General features: G+C 38.0%; 1 protein-coding gene across 1 annotated transcript in view; it reads right to left on the minus strand.

The window, feature by feature from the left end:
* The window catches only part of SMCO2 (single-pass membrane protein with coiled-coil domains 2), an 85,711-nt gene that overhangs the window by 22,209 nt on the left and 41,969 nt on the right, over nt 1–21,533 (minus strand). Inside the window, 4 exon segments of the mRNA XM_063115703.1 lie at nt 1,745–1,894; nt 2,511–2,644; nt 4,567–4,666; nt 5,307–5,372. Coding sequence (XP_062971773.1) covers nt 1,745–1,894; nt 2,511–2,644; nt 4,567–4,666; nt 5,307–5,372 — 450 coding nt within the window.

Raw genomic sequence — 21,533 nt, forward strand, 5'->3', positions numbered from 1 at the left:
AATTACCATAATAGGATTTCCCACCCTCTTAAGAGTCACAGTGGGGACCAAGTTTCTAATACATAAAACTTGGGGGACACAGATCAAGCTTCAGTGAGTTTTGGGAGGACATAATTTAATCCACTACAGGAGGCATGCAAAATGTGTAGGCATTTTGAAACCATTTGGCAGTTTCTTATAAATATAAACATACACTTAATATACAATCTAGCGTTCCCATTGCTCTTTTGATTACCCAAGGAAAAGAAAAATGTGTGTTCACACATAAACCTATATGTGAATGTTTATGGTGTCTTTATTCATTATGGCCAAAAAAACTATATGTTCCTCAACTGTTAAATGGATAAAATGTGGTGTATTTATGTATAGGGATACTATCCAACAATAAAAAGAAACAAATTACTGATATGTGTAACAAGATAGATGAATCTCAAAAGCATTATACTGAGTGAAAGAACATAGACTCAAAAGACTACATACTGTATGCTTCTGTTTATGTGACTTTCTGGAAAAGGCAAAATGATAGGGATAGAGAACAGGTCAGTGGTTGGCAGCAGCTTGGCTTGGGGAGAGTGGTTAACTACAGAAGGGCATGAGGGATTTGGGGAGTGATAAAAGTGTTCTATATTTTCACCTGGTGCTTACACACCTGTATGCAATTTACAAAATTTGCAGATCTGTACATTAAAAATAATCTTAATGTATGTAAATTATACCTCAATTTAAAAAGTCTAAAGTATAGAGTTTGAATTAATGAAATCACAGAATCCTTTTTTAAAAGAATATTATTAATTCTTTGAAAGAAAAAAAAAGGCCCATTTTGGATAGGACGGTCAGGGAAGGCCTCTGTGAAGAGACGCTTAGCTAAAAGGTACAGGTGATGCTTAACTGAATGTAAAGGAGACGTTTAACTGAAAGGTGAGCAAACAGCTAGCGGAAGAGTAGCCCTGCGGTAGGAAAAGTTGGGATTGTGGTAGGGAAGTTCAGAAGGCCAAAGGTATTTATTTCTAGGATTAACTTCCATTGATTACTATGTACCAGGTCCTGTGTTAAGTTCCTTACAGGCAGATTTTATAGAATCCCCACAGTAAACCAATGAGGTAGCTGTTATTAGTTCCTTTGTATAGAAGGGGGAAGTCAAGGCTTAAAAAAGGATGATTAGCTTGTCCAAGAAAGGTCAGTATCAGGATTCAAAACTGGGTCCCTCTGAGTCCAAAGCCCATTCTATTTATACCAATGAGTAAATGAATAACAACCGATTTTATCATTTTTGTTTTATCGTAAAACTTTGTACTTAAATTCACAGACTCATTAGTAAATATACTTTATATATTTTTTAACAATATGCTGGTTGGTTTGGAGAATACTGAATAACCCTTAGGGTCACTGGCGACTTGAAGATCACCCTTTGATAGCTCCTAATGCAGATTCAAAGAAAGAGTGTATGAGAGAAATCCCTGACAGAAGAGAAAGCAAAGATGCAGAAAACTTTGATTAAGCTTTGAGATTTTGTGACATTGACTTCTTTTTTTTTTTTTGCAGCTGGCTGGCTGAGACTGGGATCCAAACCCATGACCTTGATGTTATAAGGTTACACTCTAAGCAACTGGGCTATGTGACTTCTAATCATAAGACGTTATACTCATATTTCTTAAAGACTGTTCACCTTAAACCCAGAGTTTGAGTTTTTGAAGCTATGAAACTTTCCACTCTTTTCTGACCAACCCTAACACCCTACAATTACCTCTTCACTGTGTTTTCTGTTACATCTATTTTTCGCATAATCATGTTGATTTTCTCCATCCAGCCTATGTGATCAGATCCAAGTTCTTTTGCTTGCAGACCCAACTTTGCATTCCAGTAGTTTAGCTTGAATAACATGCTCTCTTGACTCCTGCAGAAATTTTATTATGATCAGTTTTAAGGTAGAGAACAGGAAACATCTCACCTGGGCCAAAACTCTCTTCCTTTCAATGGCAAGTTGGTCTATTAATTTCCTATCACCAAAATAGGGAAGATGGCCACTTGGACCTCAAGAAAAGTTTAGAAATTTAGGCATTTATGTGATAACCATTTTAACAGATATTTAAAGGTTGGATAAAACAAAGCATATTTTACATTTAATTTTTAAAAAGATATATTTTAAATTTCCCTGCATGGAATGAATGTTAAATATTGATATCAGGATCCACAAGGGCTTAACAATATACTTCCAATGATACTTGTAATTTTCATGTCTAGAAAATTATCTGAGAATGTAGAGATACGTATTAATTCCAGGCTCCAAGGAGAAGTTTGCAGAGACCCCATGCTCTGCCTATATCTCTAGAAATGTCCTTACTCTGCATTCCTGCTAGGACATGTAGTTTCCTGTGCACATGAGTGATTTATGGTTTAAGACATATATGGATTTTAAATCTTCCAGGCTTTCCCTAAGTTCTCTGTTAAATTTCATTTCCCCATCCACACAACGTTATTAAATACTCTCTCTGGCACGTGTCAAGGCTTACAATTCAGGAATGTTCTCCTTTGAAAACTGCAAAGATGTGGACACTTGAGGGTCCTCATGAATGATATCTGTTTCTTGCTTGTCTTGTTCACTCTGCAGGTCCTGGTCACGATCACCCATCAGCTCCAATGTATCCTGATAAAGATGAAGGAAGCAAAACAGAACAAAAGGGTTATCACCGAGGTGGTGGTTTCTCTAGGCTTACCCAATCCCCCTTCTCTGGGGACAAGCACATAGCTGTCTCTGTGACCGGAGCCTTCTAATGCATTTGTAAGATAAGCAGACATGCTCTTCTTCTCAGATTACAGAGGAAGGCTGGAGCAGGGACAGGTAGAACATCAGTGTCACAGGCAGAGCTCTTTCCAGGGCTGATTCCACCTGACCATGGGCTCTAAAACTCCACTTGAATACTAGGACTGTTCTGGTCTCTTCAAAAATCCATGTCATGGAAAAGAAAAGGTGGTGGGACTGTTCTCTGTTAAGAGAATCTAAGCAGATTTAGCAACCAAATGCATTGCATAGAAAACTTATTTGGATGCTGGTTTAAAAAATACAGCCATAAAAGACATTTGGGAGACAATTGAAGAAACTAAAATATTGAGGGAATTGAAGGTATCAGATTATGAAATTATTACTAATTTTTCTAGATGTGATAACAGTATTTTGATGTGTATAAGAAAGTCTTTATTCTTAAAGATGCTTTATGAAGTACAAGGATGAAGTGCCATGCTGTCTTTGACTATTTTTAAACAGTTCAGAAAATTCCATCTATTTATATACTAAAGATAAAGCAAATGTGACAAATATTAACAATTTTAAAATCTAGGTGTGGGGATGGAATGTGGTTGATCATTGTATTATTCTTGTAAGTTTTCTTTTTATTTAAATTTTTTCATAACAAAGGATGTGGGGAAAAAGCCTACTCTATGAATTTGACCAACAAAATTTCTTTCTTTATTTTGTTATTCTTTGCCTTGTTCTAGAAAAACATTCAAGGCATGTCCTAATATTTCAATTTTATGCAAGCAAAAATTGACAATAATTTATCTTTGAACAGTTCTTTTCTTCAGTAACTATACTGTGAAATATTTTTCCTGTCCTTTGAAGAAGTTTGATCTGAAACTGTTTTTAAACTGAAAGGAGAAAAGTTTGGAGTAGAGAGAACAGATCAGTCTCTTATTGAAATGTCTGTATAAACTACTGGCCAAGTTAATAGGAATAACTAACATTCACATAACTCTTTACAAATTGCTTTCATGTACATTATTTCTTTTTATTCTCATGACAGACTTGGGGAAGATAAAGACAGGTATTGAAATTCTCTAGGCCATTCATATTTAGTGATTCACTCAAGGTCATATACCGTGGTAAGTTAATTGGTGTTCCCCAAAAGATATGCCCCTGTCCTAATACTAGGACCCTGTGAATATCATCTTATTTGGAAAAAGAGTCTTTGCAGATGTAATTAAGTTCAGGGTTTGGGGATAAGATCACTTTGGATTACCTACATGAGTCCTGAGTCCAATGACAAATACTCTGATATGAGACAGGAGAAGAGCAGATATAGACACAGAGGACAAGACCATGTGAAGATGGAGGCAGACACTGGAGTTACACAGCCACAAGCCAAGGAAGGCCTGGAGTCACCAGAAGCTGGAAGAGGAAGGATTCTCCCCTAGACACTGGCTTAAGGGTAAACAGATGAATTCTATTGAAAGACAATCTGTGAGCAGGGGGCAATTTTACATACAGTGGTTTGTCCTAAGGTTATTTCATAAATCCGCAAGAACAAAACTAACATATAATGCACGGTTTTTTGTTTTTGTTTTTGTTTTTGCATGGGAAGGTGGGTAAGTTCCTGAGCGTGGTAACAGCAGCGTCCAGTGGAAACCATGCCATCCCCTACCTCCCTCCTGGTTCCAAGCTCTGAAGTCCTGCACCTGTTAAAAGGAAACCCTCAGCCATTTTTTTCAGTGCTTTGAGCTACGAGATGGGAAGTTTCTCTCTTCACCCACTGTGGCATTTGAGTGTCTCCTTACCCATTTCTCAGTGTCCACCTCGTGAAGGAACTCAGTTTGAGGGTTTTCAGAGGACGTGTCATCCTCATCACTGGATATGTCTAAGATGTGGTCCATTTTGATAATTTTCCTTAGCAAACTGCAAAAGCCAAACCATCCAAACAGAGGCTGTTATTATGACTTAGGGCCAGAGGCTACCCTGCACATTTCTAAAGGCTGAATGCTGAGATCTTTCCCAGCCCAAGGAGCACCTGCTGTCCTCGTACTGAGCTCATTCTGGGTGAATGATGCCTCACATAGTGTATCTCACAAGACAGCAGTAGAGGGCCTAGGTATGAATCTCACAAGACAGCAGTAGAGGGCCTAGGTAAATATTTGCTGACTGAACCCATAAATTATTTAACAGTGAGATTCCAAGTTCCAAAGTCACTGCAGCTGTATATAATATATACGTACAAGTGTGTGTGCAAAATAAATAAAACAAATAAGTAAATATACTTTTTTAAAAAGTAGAGTTTAAAAATGTTATATGACTCAAAATCATGGGCAGAGAGAAGTAGGTCTATGATGCTCTCTCCATCTCTGTCTCCCAGTCGTCCTCCCCGCAATGTTTACTCGTTTCTTCTTTATTCTAACACAGAGGTTCTATGCATAAATAAGCAGATATATTTGTGTGTGCATCTATACAGCATGTGTCACTTAACAATGAGGATACATTCTGAGAAATGTGGCATTAGACAATTTTGTCGTTGTGTGTACTACGCACCTAGGCTACAAACCTGTGCAGCATGCTACTGTACTGAACACTGTAGGCAATTGTAACACAGTTATAAGGATTTGAGTGTCTAAACATAGAAAAAGTACAGTAGAAATAGAGTGTTATAATCTTATGTGATCACTGTCTATATGTGGTCTGTGGTTGACTGAAATGTAGTTATGCAGTGTGTAACTATACATAGTATGTATAGATATATGTGCGTGTATATATATACTCTTATACATACCTTTTAAAATACAAGTGGTAGGATATTTATACACACTATTCTGTACTTTGGATTTTGGCTTTATTTTTTTATAAACTATGTTGTAGTCAATTTCTTATTAGTATATACAGAGCTACCTTATTTAAAAAAATGTCAATATGGTATTCTATTGTGGGGCTGAATAATAATGTTCTAATCAGTTTTTTATTAATAGATACATAGATTGCTCCCAATCAATTGCTACTACAAACAATGCTGGAATGAATATACTTACACATCTATATGTTGTATATACATACAAGTACATCTATTAAATAACCCTAAAAGTAGAATTGCTAGGTCAATAGATAAGTGTATTCTAAATTTTGATAGATTTTACCAAATTATGCTTTAAAGAGGTTGAATGCGTTTACATTCCCAGCAAAAATGATGAGAGTGCCTGTTTTCCCACTCCTTTCCTAAAGCCATGTATTACTAAAGTGTTTGAGCTTTGCCAATTTGGTTTGTTTAAACTAGTATCCCATCTTAGTTTTAGTCTCTTTTTATGAATGACATTGAGCATTCAAGCAGGTAACCCTGAGCATTTTCTGATTGTTAAACCTGCCCCCTTCTGCTGGAGAAACTGTTTTAGAAATTTTATGCTTGGCTGTGTTAATTGCGAACTTTGGCTTCTGTAACCTAGCTTTCTTCCTGCACCCATGTGCTAACAAAAGGTAACAGCAGTTTTGCACCTCCCTAAGGGCCAAATGCAGATTTGGCCTCAGAACTGTCCAATGAGCTATGTCTCACAGCCACCCAATCCGAATTAACAGACTTGCATCCCTCATTTGCATAAGAGGACCTAAATGAGAACTTGGGTGGGAAGTTTTGGCTATAGAAGGCTGCCGCTTTCCTTCACTGGGAAGACACTAGCCTGATGCTTGTGCTCTCCTTACTCGTAAGCAATAAAGCACAGCAACACCAAAAAGCTGTAAACTAATAAAGAGCTGTAAACTAATAAAGAGCTGTAATACCAATGTTGGTCTTGGATTCCTCTGTGTGAGCACCTCCAAACAGCATCTTTGTGTATACGTATAAAGCTCATTTGTATTTTCTTTTCTATAAAAATTGCGTTGATACTTTTTTTCCATTTCTTATTAGACTGTTGTTACTTTGCTGGGTTCATATATTTACACACACAGTCACACGCATACACTCCCCCTCTCTCTCCTCCTCACGTATTTTTTAGTGAGTCACAGTACATTTGTGATGTAGATCTAAAGCAGTGTTTCCTAGTCTGTAGATCTTGAACCCTGAGGTTAGAAGTGGTGGGTCAGAGGTGGGGGAATCTGGGAATCACTCCACACCCGTACTGCATAGGAAGGGATCCTGGAATCTATATGCATTTCTGTAGACTGCATAACTATTGCTTACATGAATAAATATTGCCCAAAGTTTCCAAATGCATATATTTTTGTCTTCAATAAATTTTAAGTGCATTCAAAAACATCTCTATCATAATAGCATTTTTGACATATGAAGGGTTCTGGAAAATCTTTTACTCTAAAAAAGATTTTCCTATTCAAAAAGGTTGTTAACCATTGGCCTATATTAGTACACATTTTTATTGTATACTAACAAATGTATGTATGTGTTTACATGACTACTTGTACTCCCTCTACTCCAGGAAGTATTTTAAATGGTTTGTATCTTTAGCAGGCGAAAGTAATGAAGCCACAAAACAATCAATGTAATTTTCCCAAATTGAGATTAGAATCTCAACAAATTTTTTTTTTAAGGTTTTTTTTATTATTTATTATTCTGATTACTAAAGAAATGAGTGACACTTTTCTTATGTTCACAACTGTGTTTTTTGTTTTGTTTTGTTTTTGACAGCTGGCCAGTCTGGGGATCCAAACACTTGACCCTGGTGTTACAACACCATGCTGTAACCATTGAGCTAACTGGCCAGCCCCTGTGCACAACTATGTTAATCCTAAGATTTATTGTCTATTTGTTTATTGTGATAAAATATATATAACATAAGATTTGCCATTTTAACCACTTTTAAACATACAATTCTGTGAAATTAATTGCACTTCCAATGCTATGTGACCATCACATCAACCTATTTCCCTAAGTTTTTCTCATCCTAAACATAAAGTCTGTACCCACTAAGCATTAACTTCCAATTACTCCTCCCCCTGAGTTTCTGGTAACCTTGAATGCATGTCTGTCTCTGATTTGTTTGCTTTTAAAATTATTTTTCTTAATGGACCTGTGATAATTGTGTTTATGTATAGAGCACAATGTGATATTTGGGTACATTTACACAGTGCACAATGATAATATCAGGGTAATTAACATATCCATTACCTCAAACATTTGTCATGTCTTTGGGTAGGGAACATTCAAAATCATCTCTACTAGCTACTTGGAGTTATACAATCATTTGCTGTTGACTGTAGTCTTCCTATAGTGCTGTAGAACACTAGATCTTATTCTTACTATTTCTCTACAATTTTGTATCCATTGACCACTCCCTCTCCCTATCCTTCCTCCCCTCCTCTTACCAGTCTCTAGTAATCACTATTCTGCTGTCTACTTCTATGAGAATATTTTTTTTCAGCTTCCACATATGGGTGAGAATATGTGATATTTCTCCTTCACTTAACATAATTTTCTCCAAGCTAATCCATGTTGCTGCAAATAGCAGAATTCCTTTTCATGGCTGAGTAATATTCCATTGTATATATACCACATTTTCCTTACCCAGTCATCTTTTGATGGACATTTAGGCTGGTTCCATATCTTGGCCATTGTGAATAGAACTGTGATAAATATCACAGGAGTGCAGGTATCTCTTTGACATGTTGATTTCCTTTCCTTTCTATATATACCCAGTAATGGGACTGCTGGATCATATGGTAGTTCTATTTGTAGTTTTCTAAAGGAACCTCCATACTGTTTTCCATAATGGCTGTATCAATTTACAATCCCACTAATAGTATATAAGGGGTCCCCTTTCTCCACATCCTTACCAGCATTTCTTTTTGGCCATTTGGGGTTTTGTTTATTTGTTTATTTATTTATTTATTTTTATTGAAACATATCGATTATGCATATTTGTGGGGTACAGAGTTGACTATCAGTATTTGTGTACAGTATATGGTGATCAAATCAGTATTAGCATATTCATCATTACAAAACATAATTATTCTTTTTGTCCATTACTCATTTTCTCCTTAACCTCCCTCTCCCCCCTCCCCTTTCCCACTTTTAGTAACCATAGTTCTGTTCTCTCCTGTATTTCCTGTCTTCTTGATAATAACCATTCTAACTGGGGTGAGATGATATCACTGTGGTTTTGGTTTGCATTTTCCTGATGATTAGTGATGTTGAGCATTTTTCATATACTTGTTGGAAATTTGTATGTCTTCTTTTTGAGAAATGTGTGCTCAGTTCATTTGCCCATTTTTAAATCAAATTTTTTTTTACTATTGAGTTGTTTGAGTTCCATGTATATTCCGTATGTATTAATCCAGAATAGAGATGCATAGTTTGCAAATGTTTTCTCTCATTCTGCATGTTGTCTCTTTGCTCTGCTTATTGTTTTCTTTGCTGTGCAAAAGCTTTCTAATTTGATATAATCCCAATTGTATATTTTTGCTGTTGTTGCCTGTGCTTTAGAAGTCTTATTCATAAAATCTTTGCCCAGTCCTATGTCCTGAAGTGTTTTCCCTGTGTTTTCTTCTACAGTTTTATAGTTTCAGGTCTTACATTTAAGTCTCTCATCCATTTTGTGTTGATTTTTGTATATGGTGAGAGACAGGGATCTACTTTCATTCTTCTGCATATGGCTCTACAATTTTCCCAGCATCATTTATTGAAGAGACTATACTTCCCCAGTATAAGTTCCTGACTTCTTTGTCAAAAATCAGTTGGCTGTAGGTATGTGAATTTATTTCTGGATTCAATACTCTATTCCATTGGCCTATGTGTCTGTTTCTGTGCCAGTACCACGCTGGTTTGATTATTATAGCTTTGTAGTATATATTGTAATCAGGGAGTTTGAGGCCTCCTGCTTTGTTCTTTATGCTCAGGACTACTTTGGCTATTTGGGCTCTTTGTAAATATAAATTTTAGGTTTTTAAAAAATATTTCTATGAAAAGTGTCATTGGTTGTTTGATGGAAATTGCATTGAATCTATAGATCACTTTGGGTAGTAAAATTTTAACAATATTGATTCTTCCAATCCATGAACATGGGATGTCTTTCCATTTTTTTTCTTTGTCATCTTTAATTATTTTAATCAGTGTTTTATAGTTTTCCTTGTAGAGATCTTTCACCTCCTTGCTTAATTCATTCCTAGGTATTTTATTCTATTTTATTTTGCTGCTATTATAAATGGGATTGTTTTCTTATTTCTTTTTTATCTTGCTTGTTATTGGTGTATTCAAATGCTGCTGATTTTTGTATGTCAATTTTGTATCCTGCAACCTGCAACTTTACTGAATTTGTTTATCAGGTCTGGAAGATTTTTGGTAGAGTCTCTATGTTTCCCTTTATATAAAATCATGTCATCTGCAAACAGGGGCAATTTAACTTCCTCTTTTCCAATTTGGATGTCATTTATTTCTTTCTCTTCCCTAATTATTCTAGCTAGGACTTCCAGTACTATGCTGAATAAAAGTGGTGAGAGTGGGCATCCTTGTCTTGTTCCAGTTCTTAGAGGAAAAGCTTTCAGCTTTCCCCCATGCAGTATGATGTTAGCTGTGGGTTTATCATCTATAGCCTTTATTGTATTAAGATATTTTCCTTCTATACCTAATTTGTTGAGAGTTTTTATCATGAAGCAATATTGAGTTTTATCAAATGCTTTTCTGTGTCTATCAAGATGATCATATGGGTTTTTTTCTTTTCTTTCATTATGTTGATGTGACGCATCATATTTATTGATTTGCTTATGTTGAACTATCCTTGCATCCCTGGGATAAATACTACTTGATTATGGTGTATTACCTTTATGACGTATTGTTTGATTTGGTTTGTAAGTATTTTGTTGAGGATTTTTGCATCTACACTCATCAAGGATATGGGCCTGTAGCTTTTATGTGGTTGTGTCTTTGCCTGGTTTCTGTATCAGAGTAATACTAGCTTTGTAGCATGAGTTTATTAGAATTCCATTCACTTCAATTTTTTGAAATAGTTTAAGAGGTATTGATGTTACCTCTTCTTTAAAAATTTGATGGAATTCAGCAGTAAATACTTCTGGTTCTGAGCTTTTCTTTGTTGGGAGACTTTTTATTACTGATTCAATCTCATTATTGTTATTGGTCTGTTCAGGTTTTCTGTTTTTTCTTTGTCCAGTCTTGGTAGATCATATGTGTCCAGAAACTTATTCATATTCTCCAGGCTTCCAAATTTATTGGCACATAGTTGTTCATAATAGTTTTTAATAATCCTTTCTGTTTTGGTGGTGTCAATTGTAATGTCTCCTTTTGCATTTCTGATTTTATTTATTTGGGTATTTTCTCTCTTCTTTTTTTCTTGGTAAGTACAGCTAATGGTTTGTCAATTTTGCTTATTTTTTCAAAATAAAACAACTTTTCATTTGATTCATCTTTTGTATTGTATTTTTAGTCTCAATTTCATTTATTTCTGCTCTGATTTTATTATGTTTTTTCTTTTACTAATTTTGGTTTTGGTTTGTTCTTGCTTTTCTAGTTCCTTGAGATGCATTGTTAGGTTGTTTATTTGAAATCTTTCTTTTTCTTTTGACATAGACATTTATTTCTATAAACTTTCTTCTCAATAGTGCCTTGACTGTATCTCACAGGTTTTGGTATGTTGTATTTCTGTGTTCATTTGTTTCAAAAATTTTTTTTATTATTTCCTTATTAACCTTTTCTTTGACACATTGGTCATTTGGGAGCAAGTTGTTTAATTTCCATGTATTTGTGTAGTTTCAAAAGTTTCTCTTATTTATTTCTACTTTTATTCCATTGTGGTCATAAAAAATCTACACACAATTTTGATATTTTTGAACTTGTTGAGACTTGTTTTGTGGCTTAACATATGGTCAATCCTGGAGAAGTTTCTGTGTGCTGATGAAAAGAATATGTATTCGGACCGGCCCCATGGCTCACTCAGGAGAGTGTGGTGCTTGTAGCACTGAGGCCGCAGGTTCGGATCCTATATAGGGATGGCTGGTGCACTCACTGGCTGAGCATGGCACAGGCAACACCATGCCAAGGGTTGCAATCCCCTTACCAGTCAGAAAAAAAAAAAAAAAAGAATATATATTCTGTACCTGTTAGATGAAATGATCTGTAAATGTCTGTTAGGTCCATCAGGTCTATGGTGCTGTTTAAATCTAATGTTTCTTTATTGATTTTTTGTTTCTATGATCTGTCCAATGCTGAGAGTGGGGTGTTAAAGTCCCCAACATTTATTGTATTGTTGTCTATACCTCCCTTTAGATTTGACAATGTTTGCTTTATTTAACTGAGTGTTCCCTTGTTGGGTTCATATAAATTTATAATTGTTATATCCTCTTGCTGTATTGATCCCTTTATCATTATATAATGTCTCTCTTCATCTTGATGTATAGCTTTTGATTTAAAGTCTGTTTTATCTATATAAGTATAGCTACTACTGCTTGCTTTTGTTTTCCATTTGTGTAGAATATCTTCCTCCATTCTTTCATTTTCAGTCTATGTGCATATTTTCACCTAATCTTTTCAGGTTAGGTGTATTTCTTGTAAGCAGCATAAGGATGAGTCATTTTTTTTATTCACTCAGCCAGTCTATATCTTTTAATTGGGGCATGTAATTCATTTGCATTCAAAGTTATTATTGATATGTGAGGTCTTACTCCTGTAATTTTGTTGATTGTTTTATAATTATTTTGTATATCCTTTGATTTTTTCCTCCTTTCTAATTATTTATCCTTGTAGTTTAGTAGTTCTCTGTATTGATAAGCTTTGATTCCTTTCTTTTTCTAGTTTGTGTATCTGCTGTAGCAGTAAGCTTTATATATTTGGTTGTTTTCATGATGGTTCTTTCTCTTCTATATGTAGAACCCTCCTAAGCATTTCTTGTAAGGCCAGTCTGGTGGTAATGAAATCCTTTAAGTTTTGCTTGTTTGAGAAAGACTTTATTTCTTCCTCATTTCGGACAGATAGCTTTGGTGGGTATAATATTCTTGACTGGCAGGGTTTTTTCTTTCAGTACTTTGAATATATCATGCCATTCTCTTCTGGTCTGTAGGGTTTCTGCTGAGAAGTCTGCTGTTAGTTTAATGAGGATTCTCTTAAATGTGACTCAACACTTTTCTTATGATGTTTTTAGCATTCTCTCTTTGTCTTTAACTTTTGTCAATGTGTCTTGGAAAGGATCTTTTTGGATTGAATTTACTTGGGGACCTTGAGCTTCTTGGATTTGGATGCTCATATCCCTCCCTTGACTAAGGAAGTTTTCTGCTATTGTTTTATTAAATAGACTTTTGATACCTTTTTTGTTTTCTTCTCCTTCTGGAATTCCCATATTTTGAACATTTGTTTGCTTAGTGGTATCCCATAAATCTTATAGGCTTTGTTCATTCTTCTTCATTATTCTTTTATTTATTTATTTTTTTTGTCTTCCTAGGTTATTTCAAAACAGCTGTCTTCAAGATCAGAAATTTTTTCTTCTGCTGATCCAGACTGTTGTTGAGACTCTCAGATGCATTTTTTATTTCATTCAATGAATTCTTCAGTTCCAAGATTTCTGTTTGATTTTTTAAATAATATCTATCTCTTTGTTAAATTTCTCATTCAGATCATGAATTGTTTTTCTAATTTGGTTGTATAATCTGTCTTATTTTCTTGTATCTCAGTGAATTTCCTTAAGATTATTGATTCGAATTCCTTTTCTGGCAAGTTGGAAATTTACTATTCTTTGTGATCAGTCACTGGAGCATTATTGGGTTTCTTTGGTGGTGTCAAGTTTCCTTGTTTTTCATGTTTCTTGTTTCCCTGCATTGATATCTGTGCATCTGGTGGAACACTCACCTCTTTGAGTTTCGTAGAGGGGCTTGTATGGGGAAAGACCTTCATCTATAAATGCATCCTAGGGTGCTGATTGGGTAGGGTACATTTGTTTTGTGCTTGAAGAGTGCAGTAATGTGTAGACTCTGCATAGTTTCTTTAGCTGTAGTCAATTTTCACTATGTCTGTAAGTGAATCAGAGATTTATGGTGGTGGTGGGACAGCTTTGCCAGGGGTGGGTTTACTGGGCTGTGTGTATACACACTGTGGATCAGTTGTCTCATGGGCTGGCTCACTGGGGGTGGGATTCTTGGGCTGATTCTCGGGCTGGTGATGTGGGCATGTTTCATGTCAGGATCTCTGGGACTGGTACATCAGTGGCAGGATCACTGTGCTGATTCTCTGACCTGGGGTGGGCCTACCAGGGGCACATCAGCCAGGCTATTTCTCATTTGAATGCATGGGTGTGTGACGGCTCAAAGACTCAGGTGTGGGTCTGCTGTGGGCTGGTTGGCTGAACCACTTCTCAGAGCCAGATGTAAGATTGAGCTTCCCTCCGCAGTTTAGGAGCAGGTATCCAAAGGACAGGATGGCTGAGCCATTTCTTGGGCCACAGGTGAGTTCATGGGGCTGGGCTGCCGGGAGGGCTCAAGCCAGCTACTTCTCAGGGAGTGAGCAAGTTTTCAGGGCAGGCCTGCTGAGAGAAAGACTAGAGAGTCACTTCTCAGGTGGTGGTCAGGCTCACAAGGTGGACCTGTTGAGGGTAAAACTGCTGACTGCTTCTCCAGGAGGGCATGGATGCACTTTAGCTCTGCCAGCTAAGGTGTGTGTTCATTAAGGTAGGGACCCCTGAGCTTTTTATTCAGGTCAGGAGTGTGGTTGCTCAGAACTTAATTGATTGGCAGGGGTTTGGAGGGCCTGTCTGTCTGATCTCTGGCTGGGGGCACAGGGATGTGGCAGTTCAGCCAGCCTGGAGTTGGCTTCCCAGATGTGTAGGACTAGAGTCACAGCCACTCCTGTGCCCAGGCTCCAAGCCTCAACATTTTCTGTTTAACGGGTATCTGCCTACTTTATGATTGTAGGACCCTTTAGCATCTCATAAGACCTACTACAGTAAATATTCATGAGATTATAATTAGATGAGTGTAGAGAAGAATGTCAACTCAGACCCCGAACTTGGAAATCTCATCATTTGCATCCCACTGGTCCAAGGAAGTCTCTGACAAGACCCCAGAAATTGCTCCTGTGAGCTCAGCCCTGACTTACTTCTGCATTGCACCTTCAGTTGCATGGAGTTTTTGGAGAAAACCATCGTTTTTCTCAATCAACTGTTGTTCCTCCTCAACTGTCTTGGTCTGCGGAGATATCTGGTCATGAGATCCGTGGGTGTGAGAGCCATTTCTTCAGCACTCCAAGGTCAATGGGGACAACAGGAGGAATTCCACAGCAGGATTGTCAACTACATCCTCTCTGCTGACATCAGGCTTTTTTTTTTTTTTTTTTTTTTTCCATCAGGGAGTTTAACTTTAACCCTCTCTCTTCCAAGCTGGTTGTCCATTATAAGAGACTTCAAAGCAAGCTCTTAGGTTCCTTTGATCAAATATAAACAGGAAAGTCTTGTGTGTGACTGTCCCCAAGTATACACCTCATGTGAATGTGTCTGAGGCTGTAAACATCCATTTTGAATCCTTGAATGGGAATGTTATAGAGAAATATGCAATAGCCAGCCTGAGAGGAGGGAAACTTCATTTTTATAACCTCTTTCTGATTATACACTAGTATGCACATTGTAAAAAATAGAGGTGAAAGAGGAAAATAAATCACTGGTACTCTAGGGACAGCCAGAGATAACCCCGGAGATATCCAGATTTAACCACTATTAATATTTTGAAAGATTTCTTTCTGTTACTAAATTTGATATTTGTTTTACTCTTTTTCCATTGTTGACAACTAGGTTGTTTCTAATTGTTCACTGGTATAAATAATATAGTAGTAAACATCCTTGTTCAGTAATTTTCAGTGCATCTCTAATTACTTAGGATACTTCCTTAGAAGTAGAATTACTGGGTCAAAGTGTATACACATTTTTAAGGGTTTAGAAAAATATTTCCAAATTGTTTTTCTAAAAGTTCAACCAATATACCATTCACTGTGAGAGAATGGTAACCATTCTAGCCTGGTAGGAAAGTTAGCAGGAGAGCAGAGGAGTAAATTGTTTGAGTACTTAAGTAGGGAGAAAAATAAAGAGGAAAGGAAACAGGAAGGAAGGCAAAGAGGTGTGAGAAAGGGACTAGGAAGCTCATATGAAAATTTGTAGGGAAAGGATAGATGTGAAAAATAACTCCTAGTTACTGGCAGAAATCAAAAAGGTTATTCTAGCACCAAACAGGAAGAAACCTTCTCCTCTGTGTATTCAAATGAGTGACAGCAGTAGATTGGCCTAGAGGTGGAGGGTGGCCTGGTCCCCCTGACCCTGAGGAACAGAATCCCTAAGGGACAGAGAGGATTGTGGACTGATGGGAAGAGAAGTGATAGAAGGGATTTTCCTGGAAGGGTGATCTATGGCAGGAATTAGGAACAGACAGGAAGGACCAGGGAGGAGGTAGGTACTGGGAACCACAAAGATACCACAACCATTTGGGCAGACAAGGGCCTGGCTGATTACTCTGTGGCAAATTGAGCTTTGTTCTGAACTGTGGTGATCCACGGCAGACGTGGTGCAAAGAGGGCCACTGTGAAAAGAGAAGCATCAGGGAAGAGCTAGAATTTTAGATGTGAGGTAGCTTCATCCTTTTTAACTTTGAATGCAAAAAACAATAAACCTTTGATCTCTTTCAGGATATGTGGACTGCCCAATTTTATTACAGCGCCTGTCTGAACAGTTTTGTCCATTTGCTGATGATGTTAAGAATTATTAAGACAGTTCCAAGCTCTGACGGATGAACAGACACTGAGATCTGCTTCGTTTAGTGTCTTTCTTTTCCAAAAATTAAAATACTGTACACATAATAAGATTTTCTTACTTTGGTAACTCTCTGACACCTCAATAGCTTCTCCAAGAGTGATTTAAAAGAAAACATTTTTCTCTCAATTCAGACACCTACACAAATTCTGCCTCTATATATTTTCTCACAATTCAAATAACAATTAGAATCCTAAAGTTGGCTTATGCTTGTGCAGTCCCTAATGGATTACAAACTGCTTTTCACATATTTTCTCATTCAGTTCCCACAACTCCTCAATGAGGAAGGTATTATCCCTGTTTTATGTGTGCATTAACCAAGGCTCTGGGAGATGGTGTGATTTACTTAGAGTCATACAACTTGTTAACTAGCACAGCCAGAACTCAGAGTTTCCATATCCGCACAGCTACTTATAAGGGATTTCTGCTTCCTCCACCTCAAAAGATGACCTAGACCAGGGCTCTTCAATAGAACTTTCTGTGATGATGGAAATGTTCTCTATACTGCTCAATACAGTAGCCACTAGCCACATGTATCTACTGAGCACTTGAAATGTGGCTAATGCAATGGAGGAATTGAATTTATAGCCACATGTGCCTAGTGACTACCATGTTGGACAACAGAATTTTCTAGAGCAGGGGTCAGTCAGCAAACTATGGCCCGCACGCCAAATCTAGCCTTTTATGTTTTTGTAAATAACATTTTATTGGAACACAGCCATACCCATTCTTTGACATACTGTCTATGACTGCAACAGTCATAGACAGTATGTCATACTGACATAATGACATAGCTGGATGGTTGCAATGGAGATCATTTGGCATATAAAAACTGAAATATTTACTATCTTGTCCTTTAAAAACAGTTTGCCAACCCGTGTTCTGGACTATCACCTTCTTCTATGATGCTGGGTGTTTGATACAGTTCATAAGTTGAATACAGTGTAAACTTTGGAGAGTCAGGTTGAGTTCGTATCCTAGCATTAATACTTAGCAGCTGGGCATAATCTTAGCGTTCTCAGCCTCACTTCCCCCATCTATAGAATGGGGTTAACATTAATAGTACTAATGTTATTTCAAGTTGTGAGAAGTAAATCAAATAATTCTTTATTGTGCTTAACACAGTGTCAGGTACATAGCAAACACCTGCCAGTGTTATCTATCCATTAAAATCAAAGCAGTGGAAATGGGAACAATTAGTAAGGTTTCTTTAACTTCAAATAACACAGTAGTAATAATAGTAATAATAATGCTTACACAGGCACAGCACTTTCAGTTAATAAAGCACTTTCACTTATTTCATTTAATCCTCACAACCACCCTGTGGTCAGACAACCAAGGCATATCTTATTATCTCTGTTTTTTTAGGTGAGTCTCAGAGAGTGCCTGTGATTTGCCCAAAGTTTTATTGCTAGAAAATGGTAGAACCAGGATTTAAACCTGCAAATTCTGATTACAAGTTTTTCAGCCATCCTAACATTATACATAAAATTGATGCCTGATATGTTTTCATGGATTGGTTAATAGCCTTATTACCTCAAAACACTCCATCTGCTGAAGCTAACTTTTGACTAGTTATACAGCGTAGGTCCTTACTGCTTGAAGCATGATCTGCAGACCAGCAGCATCACCTGGGATCTTACCAAACACGCAGAATCTCAAGCCCCACCCCAGACCCACTGAATGAGTATTTGCATTTTAACAAGATCCCAGGTGATCCACAGACATGAAAGTTTGGAGGTGCTCATACTCTACACCTTTTAAAATAGATCCCCTCTTCTTCTCCTTACACCTGATTTCTTCATTCCTATACGTTTACACCATTGGCCTCTAGGATTGTTTGGTACAACTGGTGTGAATCCCTCCTCCTTCCCCAATATCCCATGAAAACCTTTAAAATTACAATTTTGAGTCAAAAGGAACAGATCAACTATTTTAAGAAACAGCTGATGAAATCCCTAACTTACAATTTGGGAGAATTTTTTCCAGGCCTTAACACCCAGATTACCCTCTTCAGTCCCTGCTAGCTGGGCAGTTTGGGATCTCAGAAATTTACCAAAGCCATGGTTCTAATAATCAGGGATTTGATGTCATTATAGGCTCCTGGAAAGGTCATAATGAGATGGTACAACTGTGAAATAGTGTGTATCTGTTGGTATACTTGCTCTTCCCAGTTTGGTGATCACGAATACCTCTGAATTCAATGGGGTGGACTAGAACCAGTCAAGGTTTTCTGGAAAGTTCTGGTGATGCCAGAGCCTCCTTTCCCCAGCACCAAAGGCAGAGAGGCAGCTGTTTAAGAGTGGAGCACAGCTAGGCAGTTAGCTTTGCAGTTTGACTTTCCCTCTCTGACATTCCACTTGGAATGTGGCACGTGCAACCCTTCAACCCCTCTTGCAGGATTCTAGGTGTGCAGGAGTCTCCCGCCTTTCCTCTGACTTGCACATCCAGCCTTCTCCCAGCCGCCTCACTTCTCTTGCTAACTCTTTGGAAACTAAACCTTTCTCCCACCTCAGCCCCTCTGTCCACCCATCTGCTGGCCTCTGACATGGTGTTCTGGCATGTTCTTCCAAACTCTGCTTCTTCCCCCGTGACTGCCCCTTTCATCTCTCGCCTGAACAGAGCATCTGGCTTTCTCACAGAGGCTCAAAGACCTTCTACAATGGAGTACGTGATTTCTCTTCCTTCCCCACTCAGCAGGAACCAGCAAGTGGCTGATCTTCTTGTAAACTAGGGGTTCTCCTATGTTATGGCTTCGTCACCTTAGAAGTCCACTTGCTATCACACTTTCACAACACTCTTTCAACTTCTTCCAGGACTTCATTGCCAAGTTCACATTTGCCTCTATTCCTCATCCTTTTCCATCATTCTCGGGAAACTCGGCACCCATGGAAAGGGCCTTACATTCTGACCTTACAAGCCCTAAGCCCCTAAACTCTTAAGACTTTCCTCTTTACCCACTAAAATTATTGAGCGGTACAAAGATGAAATATAGAACAATTCTTATAAGCATAAACTTAGAATCACATCAGTGTTTGAAACCTGGTTTTGCTATTTATTAGCTATTTGGTTTGGGGCAAAATTTAATTTCTTCGTCTGAAAAATGTTTGATAATACCTACCTAACTAGTTTGTTGAGACGATCAGGGCAATAATGTGAGGAAGGGGTTTCAAGCAGAACTGGACAGATGCTAGTGCTCCCACTAGAATTTAGTTTCCATGTAGACAGGGATGGTTGTTTGTGTCACTGACGCTGTATCCCCAGCACTAGAAGAGTGGCTGGCACATAGTAGATGCTCAAAGAAATTTTGTCAAAGTGGAATGAATGCATATGGTAGCTGCAATTTTTATGGCAACATTTTAGGTCTTGTCATCACCCTGAGCATTTCCTCAGCTGAAAGTTCAAGTTCAGGTGTGTCCCCATTCTCCTGTGGGCTTTACTGCATTCCCTCCTAGTTAGGAACCCACACTCCATCATCTCGTGTTCTCCCCCAGTGCCTGATGCACCAGTCTTCTGCCTTAGACCCCTGCCTCATATGGTGACTACACTACAACCTTCGGTTGTCCCAGCTGGCCTAGTGTTTCTTTAAGAAAAATCACAAAATTGTTCTGACGTGTTCCATTGCAGTGTAATGTTGTGGTCATGGGTAAACACCCTCAGGGTCCTTCTCTATGGTGAATGTTGAAGGAAACACAATAATGGGGGCTTCAAGCATTTAACAGAAAGATGTTTTATTTGGGTTGTGCAACTTACACCTATTTAGCAGGGGCTGGGTTATTTCTATGCATATTCAAGTGGAGATGAGTATGCACCCGCAGTGGGGTGTCATGTGTGTTACATGCAACCCTTGTTGTGTTAGGGGTGGAGATTTAAGCATTAAAATGTAGAGGGGTTGGCTTTGTGTTGTCAGAAGGTGAATTTGGGGGCTAAGTTGGGACTAGTGTGGAAGCTCCCCGAGCTGGCCCAAACTGGTTTGGAGTAATTGGGAGTTCAGCTTCTGTTGCTATCACAGGGAGGCATTCTTGTCCAATCAGAATTGTTGAATGAAGGGGAGGAAAGGAAAAAGACTGGGAGAGAAAGGAATGAAGGAATAGCTCTTAATCAGAATGGGATGGGAGTGGTAGCTCTCAATAACTCATACTTATTGAGTGCTTATTAATGTGCCAGGCATTCTTCTGTTTTACATATATCATCTAACTTAATTCTTACCACCTCTCAAAAAGCGAGGGATCTGGGATTCAAACCCAAACCCAGTTGGTCCGACTCCAGGGAGCACACCCTTCAGCACCACTGTATACAACCACTCTTCAACTAGGTTCTCACTGTTCCTCAGCAAAACTTTTCTACATCTCTTGTTGACTCCAAAACATAGGGGCCGCAACAGCTGGGTTCTGTCTTGCTCCGTTCCTTTCCCACTCTGCCTGGCTCCTGAACAGTTCCCTGTGGGAGCAGTGACCTCACCCCTGCGTGACTGCACTGAACCAGCCCAGCTGAAGCCAGTCTTTGCTCCACTGCCAGACCACTCCTTTGTGCAGCTTCTTCTCCATTCAAAACATCCCTTCGATCTCAGGGTCCTGGGGATTGTATTCCATTCATTGTCAATTCTCTTTGCCGTTTCAAAAGCTCTTTTTGAGTGCCTCTTCTGGCGCTCACAATTTCTTTGAGGAAAGAGACATGTAAACTTATTTCTTACAATTTCAAGCCCTCTCTCTGCACTGTTGCTTTGCCTCAGTATGCAAACCTGTTCCTGTTTCCTCTCTTTTAGGAAAAAATCCTTCATTCTGGGTACGTGAGCTACCATTATTTTCCTCTTTCTTTCAACAAAAATTTCTCAAAATTTTAGACTTATAATTGCCATCTCTATTGCTCATTACATATTCATATTTTAACTGCTTATACTATGACTCTTTGATTGCAAGATTTTGTGGGGGGATTTTTTGTTTTGTTTTTTGGTTTTGCTTATTTTTGTATTTTTAGAGCCTTTAATAATTTAAGCTCTTTGGGGAAGTGGGGGTGGGAACAGGGCACTTGGTTTCTCCCATTTATTTGAC

The sequence above is a fragment of the Cynocephalus volans genome, chromosome 12 (genome assembly GCF_027409185.1).
Source record: "Cynocephalus volans isolate mCynVol1 chromosome 12, mCynVol1.pri, whole genome shotgun sequence".
In the NCBI taxonomy this organism is placed as follows: domain Eukaryota; kingdom Metazoa; phylum Chordata; class Mammalia; order Dermoptera; family Cynocephalidae; genus Cynocephalus; species Cynocephalus volans.